This window comes from Protopterus annectens, chromosome 1.part0 (assembly GCF_019279795.1).
Source record: "Protopterus annectens isolate FY-2018-M chromosome 1.part0, PAN1.0, whole genome shotgun sequence".
Lineage (NCBI taxonomy): Eukaryota > Metazoa > Chordata > Ceratodontiformes > Protopteridae > Protopterus > Protopterus annectens.
Window position 1 is genome coordinate 358,348,965 of NC_056725.1, and position 27,562 is coordinate 358,376,526.

Below are 27,562 nucleotides of genomic sequence, written 5' to 3' on the forward strand. Positions count from 1 at the left end.
CATTATTATCTAAACCCTACAAGCTAGACTCTATCTCCAGATCCAGAGCAGGATTTGCCAGGGCAGTTCTGCATGGCTTCATGGAGACTTTATCTGCTCCTACCCCCCTTTCCCACTCATGAGCTATGGTATTCTCTCTCATGTTATGAATACTGCAACATGGGAATAGAAGGACATAGAGTAGTTGTTTAAAATCTTACCATAACCGTAGAAGTCCTTCTCGTCTATGTTGCAGTATTCTGTCCCACCCTCCTTCCCCCTTGTTCATGCTTTGGATATTATGTAGTTACCTCTTATCCTTGGACTGGTGTTCTAACTGGTGCATTCTGTTCTGAGAATGGTACGTGCAGATGTCACTTTTATGGCCAAACATTGGCTGTTCTATGTGCAACATCACACATACCTAGCAGTAGCTCAAGTCTTTGGTATATGGGCCGGCCTTTCAAGTCACCAGTGTGTGGAATCCCTCATGTTATGAATACCGCAACATAGAAGAGAAGAACATCTATGGTTATGGTAAGATTTTACACAGCTATTCTGTTTTGTGCTAACAGCTGTCATGTATGAGCCTCTGTTCACTTCTAGGTTAGTGACAAGAGTGAGGCTTCCCTAGTACATCCTTTTCTGAGCGCATGGTGGATGAATGGGTGACCTTAGTGAGGTTTAATATGCCTGAAGTGTCAGTAGAGTCTCATTGTTTTGTGTATAAAAAGACTATATGATATGCTTATTTAATTGGAAGCATTTTGCTCTGTGGACTGCATCAAAAGATGTTAACACATTTTTGTGTTCAGCAGAAGACATTGTAAAGTGATTTTTTTTCCTTATTAAAGACTGATTTATGCTGTGCAGTGTTGAGGTGCATTTGCAATTTCACTTTGTTCTGAGCTATTTGAGTGTAAATTGCTAACGTGGTGTATATGTTCCTTTGAGGAATTCTTCATTAGAAGCCTGTCAATAAGAAAGCTCAGCAAGAGACTTTACCAACCCTAACCTGTGTTGGAATCTCATTTTTGCCCTGGAATCCTTCATCTTTACTACATTAGGGCTTTTGACTTTAGGGGAACACTTTCCTTTTTTTTTTTTTTTTTCTTTCTTTCTGTAAATTTTGCCTGCTGGTTGCTATTACTGTGGCAATCAGTGTTTTGGAACTCCAGGCACTCCGGTGCAAGGAGACCTTCCTGATTTCTTCCATCTGTGCAGAGTTTCTCTCATAAAAATTCCCAGTTTTGGATGCTCCAAGTTGGCAGCTGACAGAACAGCATGTTGATTACAGCTCTCCCTGTATGATAATTATGAAATTGTTTAAAGCCATTAAAAGTTATCAGTTTTAGCAAAATTCAGTTATTAGCTAGTAATTTCACTACATGGATGCCAGTGTATAAGAAATTTTGGAGAAAGTAAGTGAAAATCGACCAGAAAAGAAGTGGCAGCTTCGACTGGAAAAAAACTTTGCAGATGCTCTAGAAAAGGCAGTTCAAGTTGCAGCTTTAGTGCAAAAATTGTCTTCTGGTAAATTAAATGAAAAAAAAATAACTCAATTGCATTCAAACGCATATAAAATAAGAGGTACACTGGAGGAATCTGTAAAGTCAAATAGCAAAAGGCTGGAAAAATAGAGGCAGCTTTAAGTAGCCATTCAGATAAGGTGATAAAACTGCAGGAATCAGATTCAAATGAAGGAAAACCTGGCTAAACATGCTGCTTTCTAAAGATAAATTAATAAATGCAGAGCACTCAAGAGGAAAAACTATTTTTTTTTATTTTGCTATACCTGACAAACTAGAAGGTGTGGACTGTATTAACTTTATGAAAATACAAGTCAGCCCCTGGATTGATGTTTCAGAGCCAGAATTGTTAATTGAAAGGATACGGCGTTTCTGTGATCCAAATCTGAAAATCAAAAAGCAGCTTAAAATTGTATTCGTAAAAATGTAATCCCACCAGCAAAAAAGAGCTTCTCCTCACAAAATTGTGACAGAAGGGAAAAGGTTGTGGGTCTGTCTTCGAGTCCATCACATACAAGAAGGCATATGGTGATAGTTCCTGTTCAGAGAAGCAGTGCTCATGGTACTGGCATAGACAGGGTAAAGGTGTCTATAAATGCTTTTAATAAGTGACTCCAGTCCATGCTTTAAGCTCTGGATTTGTAGGCTGTGGCCGGTCAGGATCTTCAAAAGTTGCATTTCAAGTATTCTTTTTTGCCTCTTGGGAGATCCCTGGTCTTTCCCTACTCCTGTTTGATGTAGCAAAGCAGAGTGATTATAAGAGTGAATGCATTGTTTTCTTTTGTAGCACAGGAGGAGCTTATGCTGCTGTGTGCTTTCCTTCTGATTCCACACCATCAGGAAAGTATAGGAAAGAACTAATTGCTGATGAGGGCATGCTTTCAGTCCCTGAGATCTGTTACGTTGCAGAACGACCTCCTAGCCCTAACAGTTGCATGCCTGTTCAGACAGCCTTCTCTACCTCTAGGCTTGTTGCCTCATGTTAGACCACTTATTTCGCCAGACTTGCCGTTGAAGTCTCTGTGATGAGTACAGCTGACTGATTTATGCTTCCAAGTGGAAAGGTCCTCTTTGGGTGGAGCTGTACCCTTTACTACTCTCTATGACCTGTCTTCATGTAGTTGTCATATCCTTGGCACCTGTACAAAGTGACTGACAGTTATGCAGTGATCAAGGTGCAAGCATTGGCTTTTTTTGTGTCATGACTTTGTTGGATAGCGGGATTGTGACCCAGTACTGACTGGTGCGATATTTCCATTAGGGAGTGCTGCATCTGTCTCTGTCTTTGAGAATCCCATCTCTCCCATGTGATTTGGACTTCATGATAGATAGGAGTAACATACCAATATCCTATTTGTGTGCTAGCTCAGCAGCATCAGGTTAATTTCTTGTAAGATGCTGTTGCTAAGCCATCACCCATGCATGAAGGCATCTAGGGACTTCATGCCATTGTGTGTAGGGAACTATATCAAGTCTTTCACAAGGACTGGGTGCTCCTCATCATGAGCGTGTGTTTCCTCCTAAAGGCTGTTTGCAGAAGTTTCTCTGAACCAGTACATTCAGCTCCTTTTTATTAGAAAGGCACTGGTAGAAATACAAGGAGAAGAGTGCCTTTGCAATCTGAAATTTCACTGTCATCTCAAGTTTTACCTATGGGAAAGATGCTTGAGTTTAGGAAGAACAGAGCAGCTGTTCATCTCATTTGCTTCTGGGAAGGAAGAGCTTGCTGTGCAAGCAAACACTTTCTAAATTGATTGCTATCTGCATTGTTTTTGCCCTCAGTCAGCTAACTAATTGCTTGTTGATAAATGTTGTGGTGAAACCCATTCTGCCAGAGGAGTGACTGCTTCTAGTGCATACTTCAAAATCATTTCTTTTGCAGACATTTGTGGTTCAGTTTTTTGATATTCATTGAATATCTTCAAGCACTGTTGGGGCTGCTTTGAGAAGGTTGATGTTCTTCGTGTTTCACTGTTGCATTCATTACATTTGGGTTATCTGCCTGCAGGTAACCCTCAGCCAGCCTGAATATCAAAGTCTTGGATTCCTGCGTCGGATGCTGTCTCTTCTTCCATGACGTCAGGTCGTCAGGGGTATAAAACATGCAGCTGACGCCATTAGATCAGTCTTTCTTGCCGTGCAGTGCCCGAAGCAGAAGCAGTTTGCAAGTGCGGTCAGCCGACTCCTGAAATTTTCGTTTTCGAGTTTCAGAACCGAAGTCTTCAAAAAAGCTAAGTACCCCATTAGGGATCCTTTTTCTTGCTCTTAAGTGATGTCAGTAAAAGTTAACAATTGTCTTACCTGTGGAAAGCAAATACCTCAAAGATTTTCATTCATACCGCATTCCTTGCCTAGGCCCAGACCACGACATCCCTCGCTGTCGGTTTTGTGCCTTATTCAACCCCCGAACTATTCGTCGTCAGTCTATTTTTGCAGCAAATTATTTTGGTACTCTGTATAACTATCCAGAAATGGCTTTGGTAAGCCAACCGACTACCGATATTCCGAAAAAACATAAGGATAAAAGCAGAGACAGACCGCATAGGTCCAATACTGCCAAAGATGCTTCCGTTAAGCTAGTTGCCAATTCACTGGTACTGAGTGAGGTGCTTTCACAGCCCCTGATACCCGCTACTTCAGATTCGCAGGCCTATACTGAGACCCATTCAGAGTCCGGTATGCCGTGAGATGCTTCTTCAACTATGGAACCTGTGGGTGTCTCTACCTTGGATGGGTCCGGAGCCGCTGTGCAGGCACCGGCTTCTGAGAGTTTATTCAGGCCTGCAGACTTGCATTTTAAACCAATGCCATCTTCTTCATCCAGGCCTAAAACTTGACCCACGCCTAAAAAAACGACGTCCAAACCGCATGGTCAGGCCCATATGCCTAAAAAACAAATGCTCAGAATGGCTGAAGACCTTATTACTTTAATTAGGGGAAGCCAGCCTTCCCCCTCTAAGAGACCTAGAACTGTTTTTCCTTCTGATTCTTCTGATCAGGATTCTGATATTTCTGCTGCTTCTGATTACCAGGATTTGCCCTTATCTACCTATGAGGATTCTGATGCAGAGGATTCCATTCCCTCTGCTTCCCCTCCAGAAGACCTTTCTTTTGGTGAAACGTTGCACACTCTTAGGGAGCATTTCCACTGGGAAAGCCAGGATTACTCTGACTCCAAAAAGAGGCTTAGGGAAATGTTCTTCGTGTTTCACTGTTGCAGTCATCACATTTGGGTTATCTGCTTGCAGTAGCCCTCTGTCGGCCTGATTATCAAAGTCTTGGGTCCTGCGTCGGTTGCTGTCTCATCTTCCATGACATCAGCTAGTCAGGGGTATAAAACATGCAGCTGACGCCATTTTATCAGTCTTTCTTGCCGTGCGTTCCCCGAAGCAGAAGTTCGCAAGTGCAGGTCGTCCAACTCTTGAAATTTTCATTTTCGAGTTTCAGAACCGAAGTCTTCAACTAAGCTAAGTACCCCATTGGAGAAACTTTTTCTTGCTCTAAACCGATGTCAGAAAAAGTTAATAATTGTATTTCTTGTGGAAAGCAAATACCTCATAAAGATTTTGATTCGTACTGCCTTCCTTGCATAGACCCAGACCACGACATACCTCACTGTCTGTTTTGTGCCCTATTTAATCAACAAATTCTTCGTAGTCAGTTCATTTACGCTTCTAAATATTTTGGTACTCTGTTCAATTATCCAGAAATGGCTTCGGTAAGCCACCCGACTACCGATATTCCGAAAAACGCAAAGATAAAGAAAGAGACAGACCGCTTAGGTCCAAAGCTGCTGACGACGCTTCTCCTAAGCTAGTCACCAGTTTGCCAGTACTCAGTGAGGTGCTTTTGCAGCCCCTGTTACTTGCTACTTCAGATTCACAGGCCTCTACTGAGACCCATTCGGAGTCCGGTATACCGCGAGATGCTTCTTCTACTGTGGAACCTATGGATATCATAACCTTGGATGGGTTCAGAGCCGCTGTGCAGGCACCGGCTTCTGAGGGTGTATTCAGGTCTACTGACTTGCATATTAAACCGGTGCCATCTTCTTCTTCTAGGCCTAAAACTCGATCTATGCCTACAAAAACAGCGCCCAGACCACATGGTCAGGCCCCTATACCTAAAAAACAAATGATAAGAATGGCTGAGGACCTTATTACTCTAATCAGGGGAAGCCACCCTTCCTCCTCTATGAGACCTAGGACTGATTTTCCTTCTGATTCTTCTGATCAGGATTCTGAAATTTCTGTTTTCTCTGATGACCAGGATTTGCCCTTATCTCCCTATGAGGATTTTGATGCAGAGGACTCCATTCCCTCTGCTTCCCCTCCAGAGGATTTCTCCTTTGGTGAAAACTTGCATACTCTTAGGGAGCATTTCCGCTGGGAAAGCCAGGAGTACTCTGGCTCCAAAAAGAAGCTTAGGGAAATCTTACACCTGCCTCAACACAGGCCTTTAGCTATCCCTCCTGTACTGGACATTGTAGATGATGCATTCTCGGAATCTTGCCTGGCCCCAGACTCCTTTACCTCCTGCTCCCAAAAAGCCTGATAGGTATTAAGAGTACCTGACTCTCTCAAATTTATTTATTATTTTATTTATTTTACATTTGTTGACAGGGCTAGTCTAACTGGATATATGTCCATTTTCAGTAGAGGCCCAGGGAGAAAAGCTCCACATAAAAAACAAGAACAAACAAAACATTACAACTTCAGTTGTCAGACACAGCAGGTGTTACATGGTAACTTAGCATTCATGATAGATAATAGGAAATAAAATAGAAAATCCCTTTTTTTGTTTTGTTTTTTTGTTTGTTTTGTTTTTTTTGTTAACCAAACATTAGTAGAGGAAAATAGTATTCAGAAGGATGTGGGAGATTCCCAAAAGAAAGTTATAAATATGACACAGGAGAATAGAATAGTTATAAACAAGACTGAGAGAATTAGTTAAGGGCAGTGACTTGGCTATAAGGCAGTGAAATAACCAATACAGTCTTTCAAGGGTATAATAAGTCTAACTTAGAAGGTAGTGGTCTTAAAGTGGCTATAAAGTGAGTAGTAAATTGGTGCTATAACCTAGGATAACAGGAAGACAAGTCTTGGTCAGGGTTAGTACAAGGACATAGCCAGAGGATTGAAAGGTATCATTTGAGTTTCTTTTTGAATAGTGCAGTTGAAGAAAGAGATGAGAGTTCAACAGGAAGAATGTTCTAACTTTTCCCCACAGTGTTAGAGAAAAGGGAATCTCCTGCTTTATTGTTGGGTTTTTGTCTAGATACCAGTAGTTTATTTGCTGAGCGAAGGTTTGTGAGATTTTTATATGGGCTGATTAGACTCATGAGAATTGGTGTGTTACCTGGATGATAAAGGGTTTTATGGGCAATAATCAGTTGGTGGAAAAGAATTTGATTATGTAGTTCCAGCCAACCAAGTTGCTTTAGATTTTGGCAGTGGTGGGTTCTGAAATGGGAGCTGTTAGCAAATCTGGCAATGTTATTGTAGGAGATTGCCAGCTTGTTGAGGTTGCTTTTAGAGAGATTTGTGTATGTAGGAAAGGCATAGAAGAGAGTTGAGATAAGGTGGGTGTGGGCAATAGCAGTTCTATCTATGGGAGTAAGGAAGGGTTTAATTTTATAGAGGGAGCCTAGTTTTCGGTTAACTGATTTTATTGTGGTATTGATGAGTATCATAGTTAAGGTTGTGGTCAATAGTTACTCCTAAGAGTTTGGTGGTAGTGTCATGAGATATGACTGTGCCATTATTAGATTTAATAATGAGGTCAATTGGGGTGGACTTTTGTGTAGGAGTAAAGAGCAATAGTTTAGTCTTTTTGGGGTTAAGGAGAAGACGACGCTGTAAAAAACATTCTTCTACTAGTTCAAAGACATTTTCGGGGAGGGACTGCAGTTCAGATGGACCTGTAGCTGAGCATATTAATGTGGAGTCATCTGCATATTGTATGTATGTAGCTTTGGGGATACTTATAGTTAGATCGTTTATAAAGATGGAGAATAGAAGAGGGCTCAAAATAGAACCTTGGGGTACACCAAGGGTGACAGGAAGATAAGTGGATAGACTGTTGTCCCAAAGCACTGCTTGTTGCCTGTTATCTAAGTAGGACTTTAACCATTGAAGTGCTTGAGTATCAAGTGAGAGGGAATTGAGAATATTCAACAGTAGCTCATGGTTAACCATGTCGTATGCTTTTGAGAGAATAATAAAGATTGCAGAGGAGAAGGTGTTTTGTTACATTTTTTGTTGTGGTTGGAAAAAGATAGGAGGGCAGTAGTGGTGCAATGGAAGGGTCTAAAGCCATGCTGAGAGCTAGCTAATAGTCTGTTTTTGGAGAAGGTGGTCTAACAGTTGACGGTGAATGCATTTCTCCATGATTTTAGCTATGGGAGAGAGAAGGGCAATTGGATGAAAGTTAAAGTTCTGTTGAGTTGCCATCTTTGTGTAGGGGGGATTATATGGGACACTTTCCAGATGGATGGGATGGTACCTTCTGTTATGGTTCTATTTATTAGGATATAAATAGGGTAAGCTAAAACCTTTGCTACTATTTGCAGATATTTAGCAGGTAAGAGGTCAGCAGAGAGGGTAGAAGGTTTGAGTTTTTTAAGAAGGTTACAGATGAGGGATGTAGGCACAGGTTGTAGTTGGAAAGTAGGTGGAAAGGTAGTTAAGGAGGTGGGTAGAGAGGATACAGGAGGTAGAGAGTTAGCAAGTGACTGGATGGCTTCAGTAAACAAGATATTAAAGGTATCAGCAATTTATTTGTGAGTCTCTTGGGAAATATCTGATAGGGTTGGTGTCTTAGAGTTGCCTGGATGTAAGGAGTCTATTGATATCTGACCAGAATTTTTGCGGTCTATGTTGATTGGTTTGTTGAAGGTTAAAGTAGAAGTTTCTTTTATCTAATAATATTGATGCTTTAGTAGAATTTCGAAGCTGTTTAAAGTTTAAATGATCAGATGGGTCTTTAGAAGTACGCCATTTGGCCCAAAATTTGTTTCTTAATAGAATTTTTTTGTTTAGTTTCCTTTGTAAACAATGGAGCAGTTTTTGTACTGTTTCTAAGAGTACAAGAAGGGGCATGGTAGTTCAAGATTGTTAAGAACTTAGAATTGAAGTATGCCACTGCTTCCTCTAACTGGAAGTGTTTTAGCGGTGACCAGTTGCATGCACTAAGTTCATTTTGGAAGTGTTCAGGGTTAAAATGTTTATTGGAGCGAGTTCTAAAAGTTGAAGGGTAAGGAATATTACTCTTTTGTCTAATTATATAAGTTAGTGAGTGATCACTAATGTCGTCTGGCAGGATGCCTGACATATATGTTGGGGAGTGAGTATTTATTAGAATCCAATCTAAGGTACTTTCTTTATTGGTAGGCTTGTGGATTCTGGTGGGTGAGGTGATAGTTTGGGAAAAGCCTTGTAGGTTTATATGGCTAGTTGAGTTATCAGTATTACAGGTATTCCAGTCTGTATTAAAGTCGCCTAGCAGTATGGTTTCTTGTGGATAGTTTTTGGAAAGCCAGCTAAAGAGATTTTCTAGGGGGGGGGGGGGTGATGTTATTACCTCGAGGAAAATGTGAGCAAATAATGTAGATGGACTTACTAGTATTTAGGTGTAGCTTAGTGATGAGAATTTCAGTATTGGTATCAGATGGTGGGTGGGTATCTAGTAGAGTAACTTGGAGCCCTGCTTTGTATATTAAGGCTACGCCCCCACTCTTCTTGTTAAGGTGATCCATTCTTAAAATACTATATTCTGGAGAGGTGATTTCATAGTCTTGGGTTGTTGGTTTTAACCATGTTTCGGTTAGGCATAGGATGTCAAAGTCATAAACATCCAGTAGAGCATAAAGGTGAGTCACTTTATTTTTTACACTTCGTGTATTTAGGTGAGCTACTGAAGAGGGAGTTAGGAGGTCTTGTAGGGGTGTGAAAGGAAGAAGGAGAAGATCTAACTGGGTTAGGAGGGCCATTATTGGTAGGGCCAGGATTGGGATGAATGTCACTATCCAGTAGGAGGTGCTGATGTAATCTAAGTGTGTGAATTAGGGAAAGATTCAATATGTTATGGGTTCTCCTGACTTGATAGTGTTTATAGGTAATATGGATAATGCTGTGATACTTTGGGAGGAGATAGTTGGTTGTGAATGTTATGTTAATGTGTTTAAGGGTGGCTGATAAAACTGGTAGGGATGTTTGTTTTGAGGGCTGGTGGAAATTAGAGTAGCTAAGATGTTCATAGGCAGTTAAGATATAGGGAAGGAAAAGGAAAGAAAGAATTGAGAATAGGAGTAAGGGTCTGAGGTATGCTGATATGGGTGAAATAGGCATTGTAATGAAGAAGATGAAGGTAGAGAGTGAATAAAAAGTTTCATATGTTAAAGTAGCATATTATTGGATTGCTTAAACAGAAAATGATGTTGATTCCTGACTGTGCTGAAAATAAAGAATTACAGGATTTAATGCATTCTGCTGAACAAGTTGGAAAACATACTTTGCAATGTGGTTTTGATTCATTAGAGGCATCTTGCAGGGCTGCTGTCACTGGGTCTGTACTTAGAAGGCATGCTTGGCTTAAGGAACAATCTCTGCCAGATCATGTTCAAGCAAAATTGCTGGATGCTCCCTTAAACCAAGACAGCCTGTTTGGCAACAAAGCAGAAGTAGTACTTAAAAAGACTGAGGAAAAAGCTAAATCTATGCAAACTGTTAAAGATTTCCTGCAAGTACAACCTCCCAGGTTTAGTAGGCACTGGCCCTCTAAGAATTGGTCCTTTCCTGCCTCTTCCTAGTCTTCTCAGTCCAAACCCAGAACCAGCAGAGCACCCAGGCTTAAGTCCCAAGGTACCCACAGGCCTAAACAGTGGGGGGGCTCCCACTTCCAAAGCAGGGAGTAGTAAGACTTCCCCCTATGGTAAACTGTCTCGATGACTTAACTTTAAACCCTCCTAGCCCTGCTCAACTGACTGTTCCTGTAGGGGGAAAGATTGCACGCCTTGTAAAAAATTGGGAACTTATTACCCAGGACAAATACGTTTTAAATATAGTTTCCCACTGATACAGATTCCACTTTCACTCCTTACCAACCCCAAACAGCTGGCCAGACCTACCCCCAAATCAGTGGGCAGAGGCTCAAAAGCAAATTCTCTCTCTTTTAAGCATCAGAGCATCAGGAATGGGGGCAAGGTTTCTACTCAAGAATTTTTCTGGTGCCCAGAAAAGGCAATTACTGGTGTCCTATTCTGGATATGTCTATCCTAAACACATTTTTGGTAATCCCAAGATTCAAGATGCTAACTCTTCATCAGCTGCTTCCCATGCTAGGCAAAGATGCCTGGTTGGCAACATTGGATTTAAAGGAAGCCTACCTGCACATCCCAATAAGGGAATCTTGCAGAAGATACCTACTCTCCCAAGCAGGCTACATGCAGTACCAGTTCTCTGCACTGCCCTTTGGCTCATCTACTGTGCCAAGGGTATTTGCCAAGTGCCTAGCTCCAGTCATTGCATTTTGCAGGCAAAGAAATATTCAGATATACCTATACCTGGACAATTGTGTAATTTAGGCAGAAAGCCAGGACATACTATTAAATCATTTGGCTTTTGTAAAGAAATTACTAACTTCTCTAGGGTACACCATAAACGAAAAGAAATCACATCTTCTATCCTGCCAACAAATGGTATTCCTGGGAGCAAGCTTGAATACCACTTCCCAGGTGGCCTACCTCACGCTAGAGAAAAAAAAGTTCATTTGACAGCCTACTTCAGACTACCGGCCAAAAGACCCAGCTATCTGCAAGGAAAATTCTGCAAGTCCTGGGCTTCATGGCCTCCTGCATTCTACTAATTCCATATGCAAGACTGCATATGAGGAAACAACAATGGTATCTAAAAAGCCTATGGTGTCAACATACATCAGATGATTCCTATCATACCTTGTCTACAGATAGAGTTCCTTTGGTGGGCAGAGGCATGCCACCAGAACAAGGGATTGCCATTCACTCTATCCCCTGCCACCCAAACCCTAACAAAAGGTGTATCACACTATGCATGGGCATTCAGGGCAAATGGAACCCAAGTCAAATGCACCTGCATATCAATCAAAAAGAAATGTTAGCTGTACACTGTGCTCCGACAGCCTTCAAGGACCACATTCTTCCAGGACAATTATTGGTAAAGACTGACAACACCACTGTTATGTGATACATAAACAAGCAGGTGAGAACCCACTCATACCCTCTCTATAGGCTAGCTATGGCTCTGTGGAACACAGCCTTGAGCTACCAAATGCACCTGCAGTCTCAATTTGTGCCAGGAAAGCTAAATACACTGGCAGACGACTTAAGCAGAAATCTCATGGACCCACACGAGTGGAAACTGGAACCTAAGATATTCAACATGTTGAGAAACAAATGGGGGAGCCCAGAGATGGACCTGTTTGTCTCCCCCCAGAACTACCAGTTGGACAAATTCTGCACAAGATCTCCCCACAAACAAGCTGGGAAAGTGGATGCCCTGTCCTTCACAGTTTATGCATTTCCACCTCTGCCTCTCCTCTCCAAGGTATTACTAAAGATCAAACAGGACAAACCAAGGACAATACTGATTGCACTATACTGGCCACGCCAACACTGGTACCCCCTCATGCGCGGTGTGTCACTGCTCCATGGCACCTGCCTCAGACCCCTGCTCTGCTGTCTCAGCAGAAGGGCCAGATTCTGCACCCACAGCTTCAAACCCTGAACTTGGCAGCCTGGCTATTTACCTGATCTCAGCATTCCCATCCCTCAGTAAGCAAGTGATGGATGTCATTCTGGAGGCAAGGAAGCCTAGTACTAGAAAATCCTATTATGAAAAATGGAAAAGATTCTGTTGCTGGGGCCAATCTCATGGGATGGGCACAGCAGCGCCCAACTTACCTCAGATTCTTGAGTACTTAACTGAGATGCTTCACAAGGGCCTTTCCTTTTCCTCCATCAGAATTCATGCCTCAGCCATTTCAGCTCATTACAATACAGAACCACCCCAATTTTTCAGAGGGGCCAAAACCTTTAAGACCACCCAGGAGAGCCCCTACTCCAGCCTGGGACCTTAACTTTGTATTGGAAAAGTTCACTCTACCTCCCTTCGAGCCAGCTGCAAGTGCAGACTTGAAATTCCTTTCTTGGAAAACAGCCTTCCTTCTAGCCATCACTTCAGCAAGAAGGGTGTCTGAATTACAGGCCCTCATGGCTGTGGAGCCTTTCATCATCTTTCATGCAGACAGGGTGTCCCTCTGGACCAATCCCTCCTTCATGCCCAACGTGGTATCCAGTGTGGTCCTTAATCAGTCCATTCATTTGCCAACCTTCTTTTCTAATTCACAGAACAAAGGGGAACAAATACTGCACTCCTTGGATGTACACAGACAATTTAGATTTTGGACAGGACTAAACCTCTCCGGAAACCTGAACTGCTGCTGGTTTCATTTGCTGAAGGGGCAGAGGGGAAAGCTATTTCAAAGCAAACCATTTCTAAATGGATTCGCCATTGTGTTCATTTCTGCTATAAGCACCATGGAAAACCTACCCCACAGGGGATAAGAGCACATTCAACCAGGGTTGCATCTACCTCTACAGCCTTTCTCAGAGGTGTCCCCACTCGTGCCCTCTTTGCAGACTAGCCATGGCTCTGTGGAACACAGCCTTGAGCTATCATGTGCACCTACAAACTCAATTCCTGTAAGGCAAACTAAATTCACTGGCAGATGACCTAAGCAGAAATCTCATGGACCCACACGAATGGAAACTGGAACCAAAAATATTCAGCCTATTGAGGAACAAATGGGGGACTCCAGAGATAGACCTGTTTGCCTCCCCTCAGAACTACCAATTGGACAAATTCTGCACAAGGACTTCCACACAATCAAGCTTGGAAAGTGGATGCCCTGTCCTTTACTTGGGAAAGCCTCTCAGTTTATGCCTTTCCCCCTCTGCCTCTCCTCTCGAAGGTGCTACTAAAAATCACAGGACAAGCCAAGGACAATACTGATTGCACCAGACTGGCCACGCCAGCACTGGTAACCCCCTCTTGCACAGTGTGACACTGCTAGAACCATGGCACATACCTCAGACACCTTCCCTGCTGTCCCAGCAGGTGGGCCAGAGTCTGCACCCTCAGTTTCAAACCCTGAACCTTGCACCCTGGCTAATTCCTTGAGCTCTCCAATAGCATTCCTCAGTAAGCAGGGGCAAGGAGGCCTAGTACTAGAAAATCCTATGCTGTAAAGTGGAAAAGATACCGTTCTGGAGCCAGACACAGGGGATGGACACAACTATGCCCAGCTTTACCGCATATTCTTCAGTATTTAATAGAAATGCCTTCACAAGGGCCTATCCTTCTCGTCTTTTAAAATTCATGCCTCTGCCATTTCAGCACACTATAATACTGAACCACCTCTCTTCTCTCACCCTCTGCTAAAGCAGTTCCTCAGAGGGCCAAAAATGTAAGACCCCCCCCCAGGTGAGCCCCTACTCCAGCCTGGGACCTTAACTTTGTATTGGAAAAGCTCATTCTCCCTCCATTTGAACCAGCTGCAACTGCAGAGTTGAAATTCCTTTCTTGGAAAACCGCCTTTTTTCTAGCCATCACTTCAGCAAGAAGAGTGTCTGAATTACAGGCCCTCATGGCAGTGGAGCCCTACATTATCTTCCATGCAGACAGGGTTTCCCTCGGGGCCAATCCTTCCTTTATGCCCAAGGTGGTGTCTAGTGTGGCCCTAAATCAGTCCATTCATTTGCCTACCTTTTTCCCTAATCCACAAAACAAAGGAAAACAAATACTGCACTCTTTGGATGTGCACAGACAGCTTAGATGTTATTTGGACAGGACTAAGCCTCTCAGAAAATCTGAACAGCTGCTAGTTGGCTTTGCTGCAGGGGCAGAGAGGGTAAGGCCATTTCAAAGCAAACTATTTCTAAATGGATAGCCCATTGCATTCATTTCTGCTATAAGCACCATGGAAAACCTACCCAACAGGGGATAAGACCACATTCCTCCAGGGCTGCATCTACCTCTACAGCCTTTCTCAGAGGAGTTCCTACCGGGGACATCCTAGAAGCTGCTACCTGGAGCTCTGTACATACCTTCACCAAGCATTACCACATGCCTATTTTTTTCTAAATCCAGAGCTGGTTTTGCCACTGCAGTCTTGCAGGGTTTAATAGCTGGCCCTAATACTCTCTAACTTCCTCCTCCCTTCCTTAGCTTTGGGAATCAACCCAAATGTAATGACTGCAACAGTGAAACACGAAGAACATAGCACAGTTGTGTATACTTACCATAAATGTAAATGTTCGAGTTTATTCACTGTTGCAGTCCTGGTTACCCTCCCTCCAGCCCCCTGACTTCTATTTGGCTCTATCTATCCTCCTTGTTTTAAGCTTTCTGGTGCATTTGCTTTTTGTTGGAGGTGGGGAGGGTGGCCTAATGGTTAATGTGTTTGCCTTACAAACACAAGGTGCAGGGTTTGAGTCTCACAAGGGATAACTGGCTAGGCTTAAAATGGCTCGTAAGGGCAGTTAGCTTAGTACTAATCTATAAACCTATGTAACATAGCATATATTTGCTTCCCATTGTGGGGGCACCTGACATCTGGGGCAAGAAAAACTGATGTAATGGCGTTGGTTGCATGTTTTATACCCTTGACAACCTGACATCATGGAAGAATAGACAGCATCTGATGCAGAATCCAAGACTTTGATATTCAGGCCGGCTGAGGGCTACCTGCAGGCAGATAACCCAAATGTAATGATTGCAACAGTGAATACATTCAAACATCTACATTTATGGTAAGTGTACACAACTGTACTTTCTCTGGATTACAGCAACCTGAGTTTTGGTCCTAGGAGCTATTCCACTACCTTTCTGTTTTGGTGATTCTGTTTAAGATTCAGCCCAGCTCAAGACCCATTAATGAAAGCTCTTAACATTAGATGTATCTGATAAGTTATTGCCCTATGAATTGTACCTTAAATGATTCCTTGTTCATGGGTCAGGAATAATACTTTCCTGTGTGGATAAGTGGTCCTTCTGTCACTGGAGTTTCCCTGTAAGATCGGCAGGTATATACTTATTTCATTTATTAAATTCTTTCAAAGGGTGAGATTTCTTGATTGATATGAAAGGACTGGTGAAATGTAAGGGAAGACATGCTTATATACTCAGCACATTACGTTACATTACATTACCATGTAATCCTGCTGAATGTGTAGTTGCCTCTAAATGTTAATACCCAACTAAGGACACATTGAGGGGTATTTGAGAATCTTTTGATATGTGTTAGGAATTTTAATTACTTTTCTTTCATGTGTAGAATACCACAGAGATATAAAAATGGACTATCCACAACTCTTATTTCATTTTGATTAAAAATAATACATCCAAAGTAGTAAACAGAATGGAAATGAAGACCAGTGTGTTAAAGGACAGCCAAGACTGTTTTAGGCTTTATACAGCCTGCAGTTTCTCTGAGATGGACTAAAATGCAAGTTCATTTACTATAATCCATGATGCTGCTTGTGATACTGAATCCACAAACAAGCAAGCTGCATGGGAGATTAATATGAATATGGAAAATTCACTTCTTGAGCCTGCTTAACTGTTGGACCCTCTGTTAGTCAGTCAGCTCATTTGTTCCCTGCCTGATGAGAGCTGACTGAGAAGGGTCATCAGGGATAGTTCGAATTTTTTTGTTTTTTCTCCTTGGACCCACCATGTGTGCGCTGTTCAAGGCATCAAGGAGGGGATGCGAAATGGATTGACCATGGAGGACATCCCTCACTTCTGAAATGGGTAATACCTTCAAGCAGCTGTGCTCCCTCCCACAGCATGAACTTTGGTCTCTCTCATCTTCACCAAGGTCATTGCACCATCCTGTTACATTTGAGTGCATGGGACTCTCCCCATCCTCTTGTGGGAGGTGAGCATGTCATGCCCCCCATCAAGTCAGGCTTCTGCAGTACATGGGCTACTGTTCCAGCCAAAGTCACTTAGGTTTCACTCATGTATCCATCCCTGCCTGCCACAGAGCCAGGCAGCTTTCTTCTAGGTCCTTAACTTTGTGATGATACTTTGTGTGTGGTAGCAAGCTCTGTATTATATCTGCATTTGATGGTATGGCTCAGGCTGTCTTTTAAGGATGAGCTGAGGCAGGATATTTAGGATGTCTCATTCTAGGGTGACATCATCTTTAGGTAGGCTTGACAGGGCCTAGTCAAAGACCGCCAAAACAAGGAACTGGCAGAGACCACTGCCGATGTCTGTGTGATAAGCTACTGACTTTCTCTGCCTCTTCTTTTGGGGAACTGTACTGGTCCCCCTCTTTGCGATGATGAAGTCTCCCAGTTATGTTTAATGTGTAGCCAGGCAAATGAAAGGCAAGCTATTCTTTGCATCAAAACATAGAGGTAGATTGCTGCATAAACACTGAAACAAATTTCAGTTTCATATGCATAATTCCAGAGTAATTGCCTGTGGGGTTTGCTTGCTGTGAAGTGGTTTACAGCAAAGTACTGTAGTTGCCCAAATTCAGTCACAATTGTTACATCATATCAATTCTGCAGTAGTGTTGCTTCTCCTGACTTCATCCGTAAAGCCTCATAAGGGGTAGATTCCATAGGTTCCACTTTAGTAGCCCTAACTGCTGCATAGGACACTGAGTGGGACATCTTTGTTTTTTTAGTTTGCCCCATACTGGGAAACTATTATCAAGCACTGATGGGTTGTGGATGCTGCCTCTGATGGCTCTTAATGCTATTAAGCCCTCTTTTAGAAAGAACTCTGCTTGAGGGAGTAAGTCTCAACAGAGGTATCTGAACAGAGCCTACTTCTCCAAGGAGGTCATAGATTTTGTTCTAACTTTGGAAAGAGTAAGAGGTTCCTTGTCTTTATCTTTCTTTCAAAGTGGTTGGAAAGGTTCTTTCTGATTTTGGACCTTAGTAACATTTGAAGGCTTATCTGGTATGTCAAATTCTGACTGATGACTTTTCACGGATTAATTGCTTTAGCTGCAATAGTTTTCCAGGTTAGTGTAAGTGGAAACGGGATGATGTGTGGCACATTGGTGTCCATGGTTCATTCAGTTTGTCATCTCACAGTACATGGTACCATTGTCCACTGAAAGTGACACCACTTTCAGTGGACAAGAGTGCCATGAACTGTGAGACAACAGTGCTACTCTCTGCACCACTGTACCAACAATCAGTTAATTTCACATGCATCCTGCACCTGCCAGACCAACAAAGATAGCCACCTTTCATGTACAGTACTGGTGCTTGTGATGGAACTTTGGTAATTATGGAGAGCACTGGACCACAGTAGTGTATTTGTACATTGATTGGAATATTGCAGCTGTACTGTAGTTTAGCAGCTTGTACACTGCCACTATAACTTTCTTAACCTTCTGAATGTGGCAACAGTAAGCATAGTTTAGTGAACAAGTACAGAAGAGTTAGTCATATTAAAGTGGTTTGTTCCTCATGTTTAAATACAGTGCCCTAATGACAGTACACCAAAAGTGTGTAATAACCAACACAAAACAAAAACAAATGACTCCAATCACCTTTACCCTAGAAATCAGAAATGCAGTCCAACACAAATGTCCTTATTTATTGAAAACGAGAGCATACACAGCCCTGCAAATTTCTGCTGCTAGTGGGTAAATTAGTCCTAACTATTTATGCAGAGGATGCGAGTTCAGTCACCCACAAATGTACTTGCATCTGATATCTGAATCAGTTGTCAGTGAGAAACATAACTGTTTTATTGCTGATATAGTTTTGCCTCCCAGTGAATGCTCATTTTAACCTGAAAATACTAACAGTGCCAAACACATAGCAGGTTACTTGAGCATAGGCTTAAATAACTCTTTATTAGGATGTGTTGAAGAGTACTGCTTGCTTCTGAAATAGGAACTACTGCAGCTGGCAGGTTTTGTACTATACTCAGAGAGATATTTGTTACTTAAACTGCATCGTACTAGGCAGGAATATCTGCATTTCTGCTTTCTTAAGATTAAATCGTTTGTTTAGTATTTCCATTCATAATGTCCTATTTTATGAAGTATAACCCAGTTGCAAACTATTGTATGTGTATATTCACCCCTGTGTGATGATAATAGCATTTGTTTTCTGTACCATGAGTTACATATATAGCCCATTGTTCTCCATTATTGCCACAAAGTGAAATAAATTATGGCCAACTTGTTGCTGTTAAATGCACTGCAACACTGACCTCCCCCCAGACACACCCACAAAGATAAGCCATAGTAATACTAGTTTTACAGTAATTTCAGCAAATTTAGTAGATTGTGTGTGGCCCCACTCCCACTGCACCAGATCAGTGACTGTTTAACATTATGCTTTCTCAACCTGTTAGCTCAAAAATTAAGGAAAAAGCCAAAGTATAGATACAAAAAGGGCCAAAATCCAGGGACAAATTTGACGTTCTGCTGTTATATACTTAGAAATTTGGTAGAATGACAGGTTTTACATTAGCGTGCATTTTCAGCAAGATATGAAGTCTTGAAACACAGATATAGTGACTGTAATCCTCAGCGATTTGCCAGAACACAAATTTTAGCTTGGAATACCCCCTCCAAAAAAATAAATAAATTGTAGTTACCGTCTGTGAATCCTTCCTTATGTTGAGCCCTTGGCACTAGATGAATTCTTGCCTGTGGCTTCTGTGTGGAGTCTGCATGTTGTCCCTTTCTCTGAGTAGGTTTATCCATGTGTTCTGCTTTCATCCAACACCCCAAAGACATTACAGATGAATTTCATTTTAGTTAAGAGAACAAAAAATATGAGGCAAAATTTTGGACATTCTAAAAAAAAATCTGAGACAGTTGAGAACTATGCTTAACTGTGATCACTTAGCAGTAGTTGTAGCTACAGATGGTCTTTGTATCCATCAATTACAAAATCCCTTTCCTTATTGTATACACCAAAGATGTTTGATTATGGTGAAAAAATAATGATCATAGAAAAGTAGTCTATCTTACTTCACACAAATGCACACTAGACCACTAGTCTTGCAAAGGTGGATGATTGACTGTTTAAACTGAGCATATGACAAGGAAAATAAGAGTCAGTCAGTTTCAACTTACAGCTCCAATCCCCATCTGGCAGTTATAGTCACTTCTGTGAGCACTTCAGATATCTGATTGTTATAAAAATGATTGCCATTTCTTGAACTTCAACTTTGTTCCATAGAAGCAGTCAACATTAATTGTTTCAAAGTAGCTTCACACAAGTTACTTTAATCCTCCAAAGCTAGAATAATGAGTGAACAGCAGCAGTTAGCCATTTTACCCCACATATAGGTCAACAGTTTTATACATTACAATAAATCCCACAGAAAGTTAATAGAACAACAGTTTTTTTATTAACATCCATTTTCTGAAGAATAAGAAACATGGAACTCCAGTGCCTGTCATTTTTGAACAACTGTAATCCTTAGTGGTTTACCAGGAAATCAAAAAAATGAGATATGACTGGCATACGAATCAAAATCAGTAACATGCTGCAAACTTGGAAAGAGTTGATAACTATAGCTAGCCCAGACACATTTCTAAAATATCTGTTTGCCTACTGTTATTTAAAAAACAATGAAACTTGGTTCACGCTGCCACCAGTGTGACAGCTTTAACTTCACACCACAGATATTTCCTAAAGTTTCCAGATTTGTTGACTTTCTGCTCTACCCCACATACAGTCCACCTAGAAAGGAAATCGGGTAGTTCAAGGGTGGGTCAAAGCAGGATGTCAACAAATTGAATGGACAAGTTTAAAACCCCTGGACCCCACCAACCACCCTACTCTGTTGGGGCCACAGCTGCTTTATCTTCAAGCAGGGGTTCTGTGGACAGTTTTATCTATTTTCTTAAAATAAAGAAACATGACACTTCATTACTTTAAGAAATTAAATAGGGGAAAAGTGCTCCATCACAACAGTGCCTTAGGTGAATGCCTAGTCTGCTGATCATGTTGCAGTGATTATAGTGGCTAAATAATCCCTATCCAGGTGAACTGCTAACTGAATTGACTTGTCAGCAGGCAGCTATTTGTTTGGAAGTACTACTGTCAAAAAAGCAATTCTATTTCTGTGGCCTGTTTCAAGAGTCATTGGTGGCAATTTTCTGTTGTGGATGCTTGGTCATCAGCTCATACTTTGATGAGCATAAATGTAAAAGTTTGGCATCTGTTGGCTCCTTCTCCCTGCTGCAGAACGCTGCCTTCTAAGCTCCTGCTTTGTAACTTTCCTTTGGCTCTAGCCTCTAAGGAAAGGTTATTTATATATATATATATATATACACACACACACACACACACATATATATATATATATATATATATATATATATATATATATATATATATATACACACACACATATATTGCTTGGGATTCTTCTTGAGAGTTGAGCACAGCAGTGGCCTTCAGAGTTGTATACAACTAATATGCACCCCCGGTATCATTTGATGTGTTAGAAGATCTTGAACAATGGGTGCTTAACACCCTTGTCCTCTTGTGTTTGGATAATCTCTCCATCTAGCACCTGAAGAAAGAGTTTCCTGTAATTTATGGAGGTAAATAATTTTGTTTTTTAATTATGGTGTTGAACTGAGGAGCACAAGGTTTGAATGCACCCTTACCCCCAACCTGGCAACTGCTGCATAGCTTGCAACAGCACGATGTTGTCACACCCTCAGTTGAAGGTGTTAGAAATTTCAGATTTCTACTAAACTGAGTATATTGGAAAAAAAGAATTCCAAAAGGTGCATACTTCAGGGGACTTTCTGTAGATCTGATATAAGGAGTTACACATCTGTATCTGAAATTATGGTAGACAGTTAATGCAGAACTGAAAAAAAGGATTCAAAGATTTTTTTTTTTAATTTTGATTTCCGGTCATCTGCTGACTTTAGGTAATCAGAACCTTCACCCAGCTGTTTACTTGTCCTAGCTCCTTTAAAAGGAGCATGGACCTGAGTAGTGTTCTATCTGTCACACCTTGGAGCCGAGAGAGCTTTTAAATTTTGTCCTGCTAATACCCACTTCTCCTTTGCACACTGCATGCACCGCACTTAAGAAATACCTTACTATTGTCACCCTGGATTCTGCATGCTTGCAGTAATGGCCTTCCCCAAAGGTCTCAACCTATAGGCTTGCAGACCGTACTGTAACCATGAAATCCTGACCCTCCCTCCAAAAAAGGGGCTGTGGTCCCTAGCCAGTCTGATTCACTACCCCTTCCTGCCCAGCTGAAGAGGTGCGAATCAAGCTCAGATGTTGTCAGCATTACAGGCAGTAGTAGTTCTTCTGTACCACTGGGCCAGCAGACAGATATTATTTTAATGTCTGCAGAATAAAGTCCCCTGATCAAGCCATTGTTTTGGATCTACATTGAGGTCCTGAGTTTCATATTAGTCCTAAGGCAAGATTCTCAGTTTTATAGATGGGAAAAAGCTATCAGAATGTTTGGACACTGTTCTGGAGTCTTCGGAGATAGTATCACTAAAAAATGCACTTAAAGCATTTTGTGCCACATACCTAATTTTTTTTTAATTTCCTCTCCTAACAGGGTCAATAAAATGCATACAGCTGTCTGTTTTGGCCTATCAGTAATCCTTTGTCTTTTGTCAACAGGCATCCCGTGACTCCACTTGTAGTAATATGTGCTATTTTATAAAGAACTCCACCTGCTGAGTAACTTGGGTAAAAAAGGTTTTAGTTGCATGTGCCTTATGTGAACCACTGTAATTGGCTGTCAATATGGCCACTAGACAGATATTTGTGAGAATGCCCTTCTCAAAGGGCACATTTACTTTGCACTAAACCCTTTTGTTTTCAGATGTTAAGCAAAGTAAACTATTTTTTTGTTGTTGCTACATTTATTCACATTTCTAAAGATTGACTTTGTAGCCCAAAAGTTCCAGTTGTCTCTGCTTTCCGTTTTTAATGATTAAGATTAAACTTGTACTTTTAAATAAAGCAAAAAAAAAAAAAAAAACACATTGTAATGTTAGAATGGAAGTTGGTTATGTATGTGCATATAATTTTCATTTATCAGTTTTACCTTAGTGTTCTTTGTACTTTGTGATTCATAATGGATTTGAAATTGAATGTATATTTCAGAGCTAGCGTAAATTTGACAATTATGATGGGCATAAGCTAAAATATTGTCTTGCCTTATTTAATTTCATTCTCATTTCTAAAAAGTTGGATAGACATTTGATTTATTTGGTCTGTCATGTAAAAGTTTTTAAGTTTAACTTTTGTCTGTATTTGAATCAGCGGCTGTCTGCTACAGTGAAAGCCTTTTATAAAACAGAGGGAGAGATTGAAATCGGTCCTTTTGTATGCATAAGTGTAGATAATTATACTTCAATGAGAACTTGCTTTGTACATTTTAATTTTTATAAAGAAATGAGCAGTTATCTGCCTGACACCTTATTAAATGTATAATTAACCTTATGATCCCTAGCTCGCTTGTAAGTGCTTGGCAGTATAATTGGAGAAGAATAACGTTTCATTTTTTTTCACATCCTTTTGAAATCCTAGACCTCCTCTTCACAGGATATTGTAGCTTTTCTTGAGTCTTTTTTTTTTTTTTTTTTTTAAACAAACTTTCTTCTCGTTATCACAGGACTGTAAAATAATTGGTGAAACTTGCATGTTCTATTTTTAAGCTTCCATGCACACTAAAAACAGAGTAACCAGATGTCATGAGATGTAGCCTTCCATCACCGGTACTGTTTAACTGTTTGTACACTGCAGAATTAGCCCTGAGGAAGTCCATTGCAACTTAGGGGTTCTGAAGTAATAATTTGATAAGTGGGGTGAATATGGTACCTGAAGAACAGTATTCATCACAGAACTGACACACACACACACACACACACACACACACACACACATTGTAGTAGAATCCAAGTAATATTTTGTGCCAAATGAATCATTATCGATTAAATACTTCATTAATCAAAACGTGATTCCCATGTAAGGCACTGCTCTAAGCTTACCAATATAAGTTGTGCTGTTGTCTGTATGACATGGTATGATTATTTTTTTGCAATATAATATGCTTGTTTAATTTTATCTCATGTTTAGTGTGTTTGCCTTTAGTGATATTTTTCTTCTGTTTGATTCCATATTTTTTTTGGGGTGGGGGGTATATTTGTCAGGGACAGTAATTCATCACTGTATAGCTGATTGCTGACTGCCTGAGTGTCGAATTTGTGTTAAGACACAAATAAACGAGTCTTCATGGATTCTATTCAAGCAGCTTTATTTCATACAAACACATTACTATTGCTGACTGTAGACTGTAACTTAAGTAACTTCTATACAATTAATGACTATGATCATGCATGCTCATTCCCTGGCTGCTCCTTCAAAATGGCACTAAGGGATTGCACGTGTGTGGGTTATATATGTGCACATACAGCCTCACATGCTTCTTAAAGATATAAGCACACACTTTATACTATGATCTACATTCTCCCTCTTTGAGAAATAGACCATGCAATTGTTATGAGACTGTTTGGCATGCAGAAATCACAGGTAATCCATAGACGTGCATTGTACAATATTAAACATACAGGTATGTACAATCAAGCCCATGTTGCTGCATATTTCACACTTGGTTTAGACACTCGTCCATATCATGTGACATAAAACTGGCTATTGGATTTTGCAACTGGGACAGTCTCTGTAAAATGGTTGACCTATGGAATGTTCAAATTACTTTCTGGAATGGAATCAGACTTTTGAACACATTCTGGTCTGGAAACAGTGTCTGACTCATTCTTCGGTTTAGAGTCTATATCACAGATACATTGTTGTGATTGCAATGATGATGATTCTGGTGCAGGAAGAAGATGTTTGCGATTCCTCTTATACTCCACACCTTTGGAATTTACCAAGTAAGATCTCGGCTCGGCAAAAATGCCTGTAGTCTGTCCTATTCGCTCAAAATCTTTTGTTGGCTGAAAAAAAAATACTTTTGTTTGGATTCGTACCATCTCTCCTTCCCTCAACAGACGAAGTAATCTGCTCGATCTGTCGTAATTAGATTTCTGGTAATTAAGCTCAAACAATTGAGCCTTGATGGTTTTAGTGTTCTTAGACTTAGGCTGCAACAAACTTGAAGAAATAGGTAGCATAGTTCTAGTTTGCCTAGAAAGTACTCTTTGAGCAGGTGAGCCAAGAATATCATCACAGGGTATGTTTCTGAGGTTAAGCAAATTCAAGAATGCATCGGTATTGTCACACTTGGATTTTTCACTCTGCACTGCTTGTTCAGCTAGACCATTGGACTGAGGATATTCAGGACTACTAGTGACAAGTACAAAGTCCCATTCTTTTGCAAATGTCTGAAACAACTGGCTAGTGAATTGAGTACCATTGTCAGAAAAAAGTTTGTGTGGACTACCATGAACTGAGAAATGACGTTTCAACTTAGTAATAGCAGGTGAGGTTAAGTTTGGTAGTAGATCAGTCTCGAACCAATTTGAATAAGATTCTACCAAAACTAAATATTGTTTGTTGATTGTTCCACTCAAAGATATCAGTTGCTACATTAAGACCAAGGTAGTTCAGGAGCTGGACTTAGCTGAAGCGGTTCTCTTTGCAAATGTTTAGTATTATTGTATACTGAACAAGAAGAAAAAACTCTATCTTTTGATAATGAAGGCCAAAATATTAATTCTCTTGCTCTTCTCTTAGTAGATTAGGAACCTGGGTGACCATGATGCAAAATCTGAATATATTCTTGTTGTAAGGAAGCGGGAACAACAATTTTAGGACCTTTGAAAATGCCATCTTCCATCAGCAATACATCTCTGTAAGGAAAGTACGCTTGCACCACAGGTGATACACTAGATTGCTTTGACAGCCATCCAACATTAATATAGTGATTGAGCTTCTGTGAAACTGGATCATTCTGAGTGTAATCTCTAAATTATGCAATGACATCACATCAAAATCAAAATTCTTTGCATCAAGCTGTTCTATTGTAATTCTAGGTGATCTGGATAAGGTATCAGCCAGATAGAGCAATTTGCCTTTAGTGTAGACCAATTTGAAATTGTACTTTTGCAACTTGAGTATCATTCTTTGTAATCTCGCTGGAGCAGATTGCATAGGCTTCTTTAGAAAAGTGACTTAAGGTTGATGATCAGTTTCAATCTGAATAGCTCGATCCTATATATAATCAATAAACTTGTAGCATGCAAATACTATAGCCAAAAGCTCTTTCTCAGTTTGAGCATACTGCATCTCAGTTTGGGTTAGTGTTCTAGATGCACAGGCTACTGGTCTGCCCTCTTCAAGTATAACTGCACCTAGGCCAAATTTTGAAGCATCACAGGAAAGAATAATTGATTTGTTCACATCATAGTATCTTAACGTAGGTGGGGTGGCAATTTACTGCTTAAAATCTTCAAATGCATTCTGATAATGTTCCAACCATGACCATGCAACATTTTTAGTGTTAGCTCTCTTAAAGATGCTGTCAACTCACTGAAGTCTGGTATCAATTTGCCTAAATAGTATGCCTAGAAAACGTTGTAGAGCTTGTACATTAACTGGTGCTGAGATCTCAAGAATAGCCACTTTCTTGGTCTGATCTGCTCTCAAGCCTGTACTTGTAAGCAAATGTCCTATGTACTTAACTTCTGGAAGTCTGAATTTGCACTTCAGAGGATTGAGCCTTAAGTTCACTTCATGTGCTCTGTCTAGAACTTTCTTGAGGTTTCTGTCATGCTCTGCTTTACCATTGCCTCCAACCAACACATCATTTACTATTATGGCACAAGGATAACCCGAAAAAATTTGTTCCATTGCACGCTGGAAGACTTCCCTTGCAGAATTTATTCCAAATGGCATCCTTAGGAATCTGTATCTGCCAAACGGAGTACCAAAAGTAGTTAGATATGAGGATTTGCAATCAAGCAACACTTGCCAAAATGAACTCTCTGCATCTAAAACAGAAAATACAGTGGCATTTGGTATTAGAGCTGCAACTTCTTCAACTGTGTGCATTGGATGATAGTCTTTTTAATGCGTTGTTCAGATCTCTTGGGCCAGTGCATATTCTGATTTCATCTGAGCCTTTTTTGTGAGCAGCTACCATAGACAGTTGGTTCTGTGACTGGACAAATCACACCTTGCTGCACCATTTTATCCAAATGAGCTTTAACTTTATCTTGCATAGATATCGGAACTCTTCTTGCTGGTCTGACTACCAGAGTGACCTTTGGGTCTAACTTCATGGAATGTACAACTGTAAGTTTACCCAATATGTCATCAAAAACATCAGCATACTCTGAGAAAATGGCTTTCTGCACTTACATGATGGACTTCTTTAGCAAAAGAAAGCAGAGTCATTCTTAAACTATCTGAGGCCCAGTAAATATTGCACTGGTCTTTAGACTATGTAGAATAACAAGTTGTAACAGTTCTTGGTCAAATAACATGAAAGCATCACTGAACCTTCGGTTTGAATTTCTTCACCTCCATAAGCAGCAAGTCTTGCACTGATGGTTACATTGAGTTGTTCATTAGTCCTCATTCTTGCAAATGTGTCTGCTGATGTAACCTTACTCTTTGACCCAGTGTCTGCTTTGAGCTCTGTGGATGTTCCCTTAATCCGGACAGTACAAAATACTTCACTTCTTGTTAATAAATTTACTGCATCATCTCTTTCCCCAAGCACCAATACACCATCTGCATAGAAAGCTGACTGCTTTGGCTCTACTTGATCAATTTGCTTTTTTATGTAACCTTTCTTTGCAACTGCATGAGGCTTACTTGATTTACAAAACTTTTGGAAATGGTTCCATTTTTTACACTTGTGACATTGCTGACCAAATGCTAAGCACTTTTCTCTTTTAGACTTGTGATTCACACCCCAATTGTGACAGTTAACAATAAAGCTAGATTTGGGTTTTGCTGATTCATGTTTGTACTGCACTAAGCTGGCTAACAATACAGC

General features: G+C 40.7%; 1 protein-coding gene across 1 annotated transcript in view; it reads left to right on the plus strand.

Moving 5' to 3' along the window:
- The window catches only part of LRPPRC (leucine rich pentatricopeptide repeat containing), a 1,486,422-nt gene that overhangs the window by 1,207,582 nt on the left and 251,278 nt on the right, over positions 1 to 27,562 (plus strand). Inside the window, exon 27 of the mRNA XM_044079460.1 lies at positions 2,296 to 2,475. Within this exon, the coding sequence (XP_043935395.1) occupies positions 2,296 to 2,475 (180 nt within the window). The remainder of the gene's footprint in view (positions 1 to 2,295; positions 2,476 to 27,562) is intronic.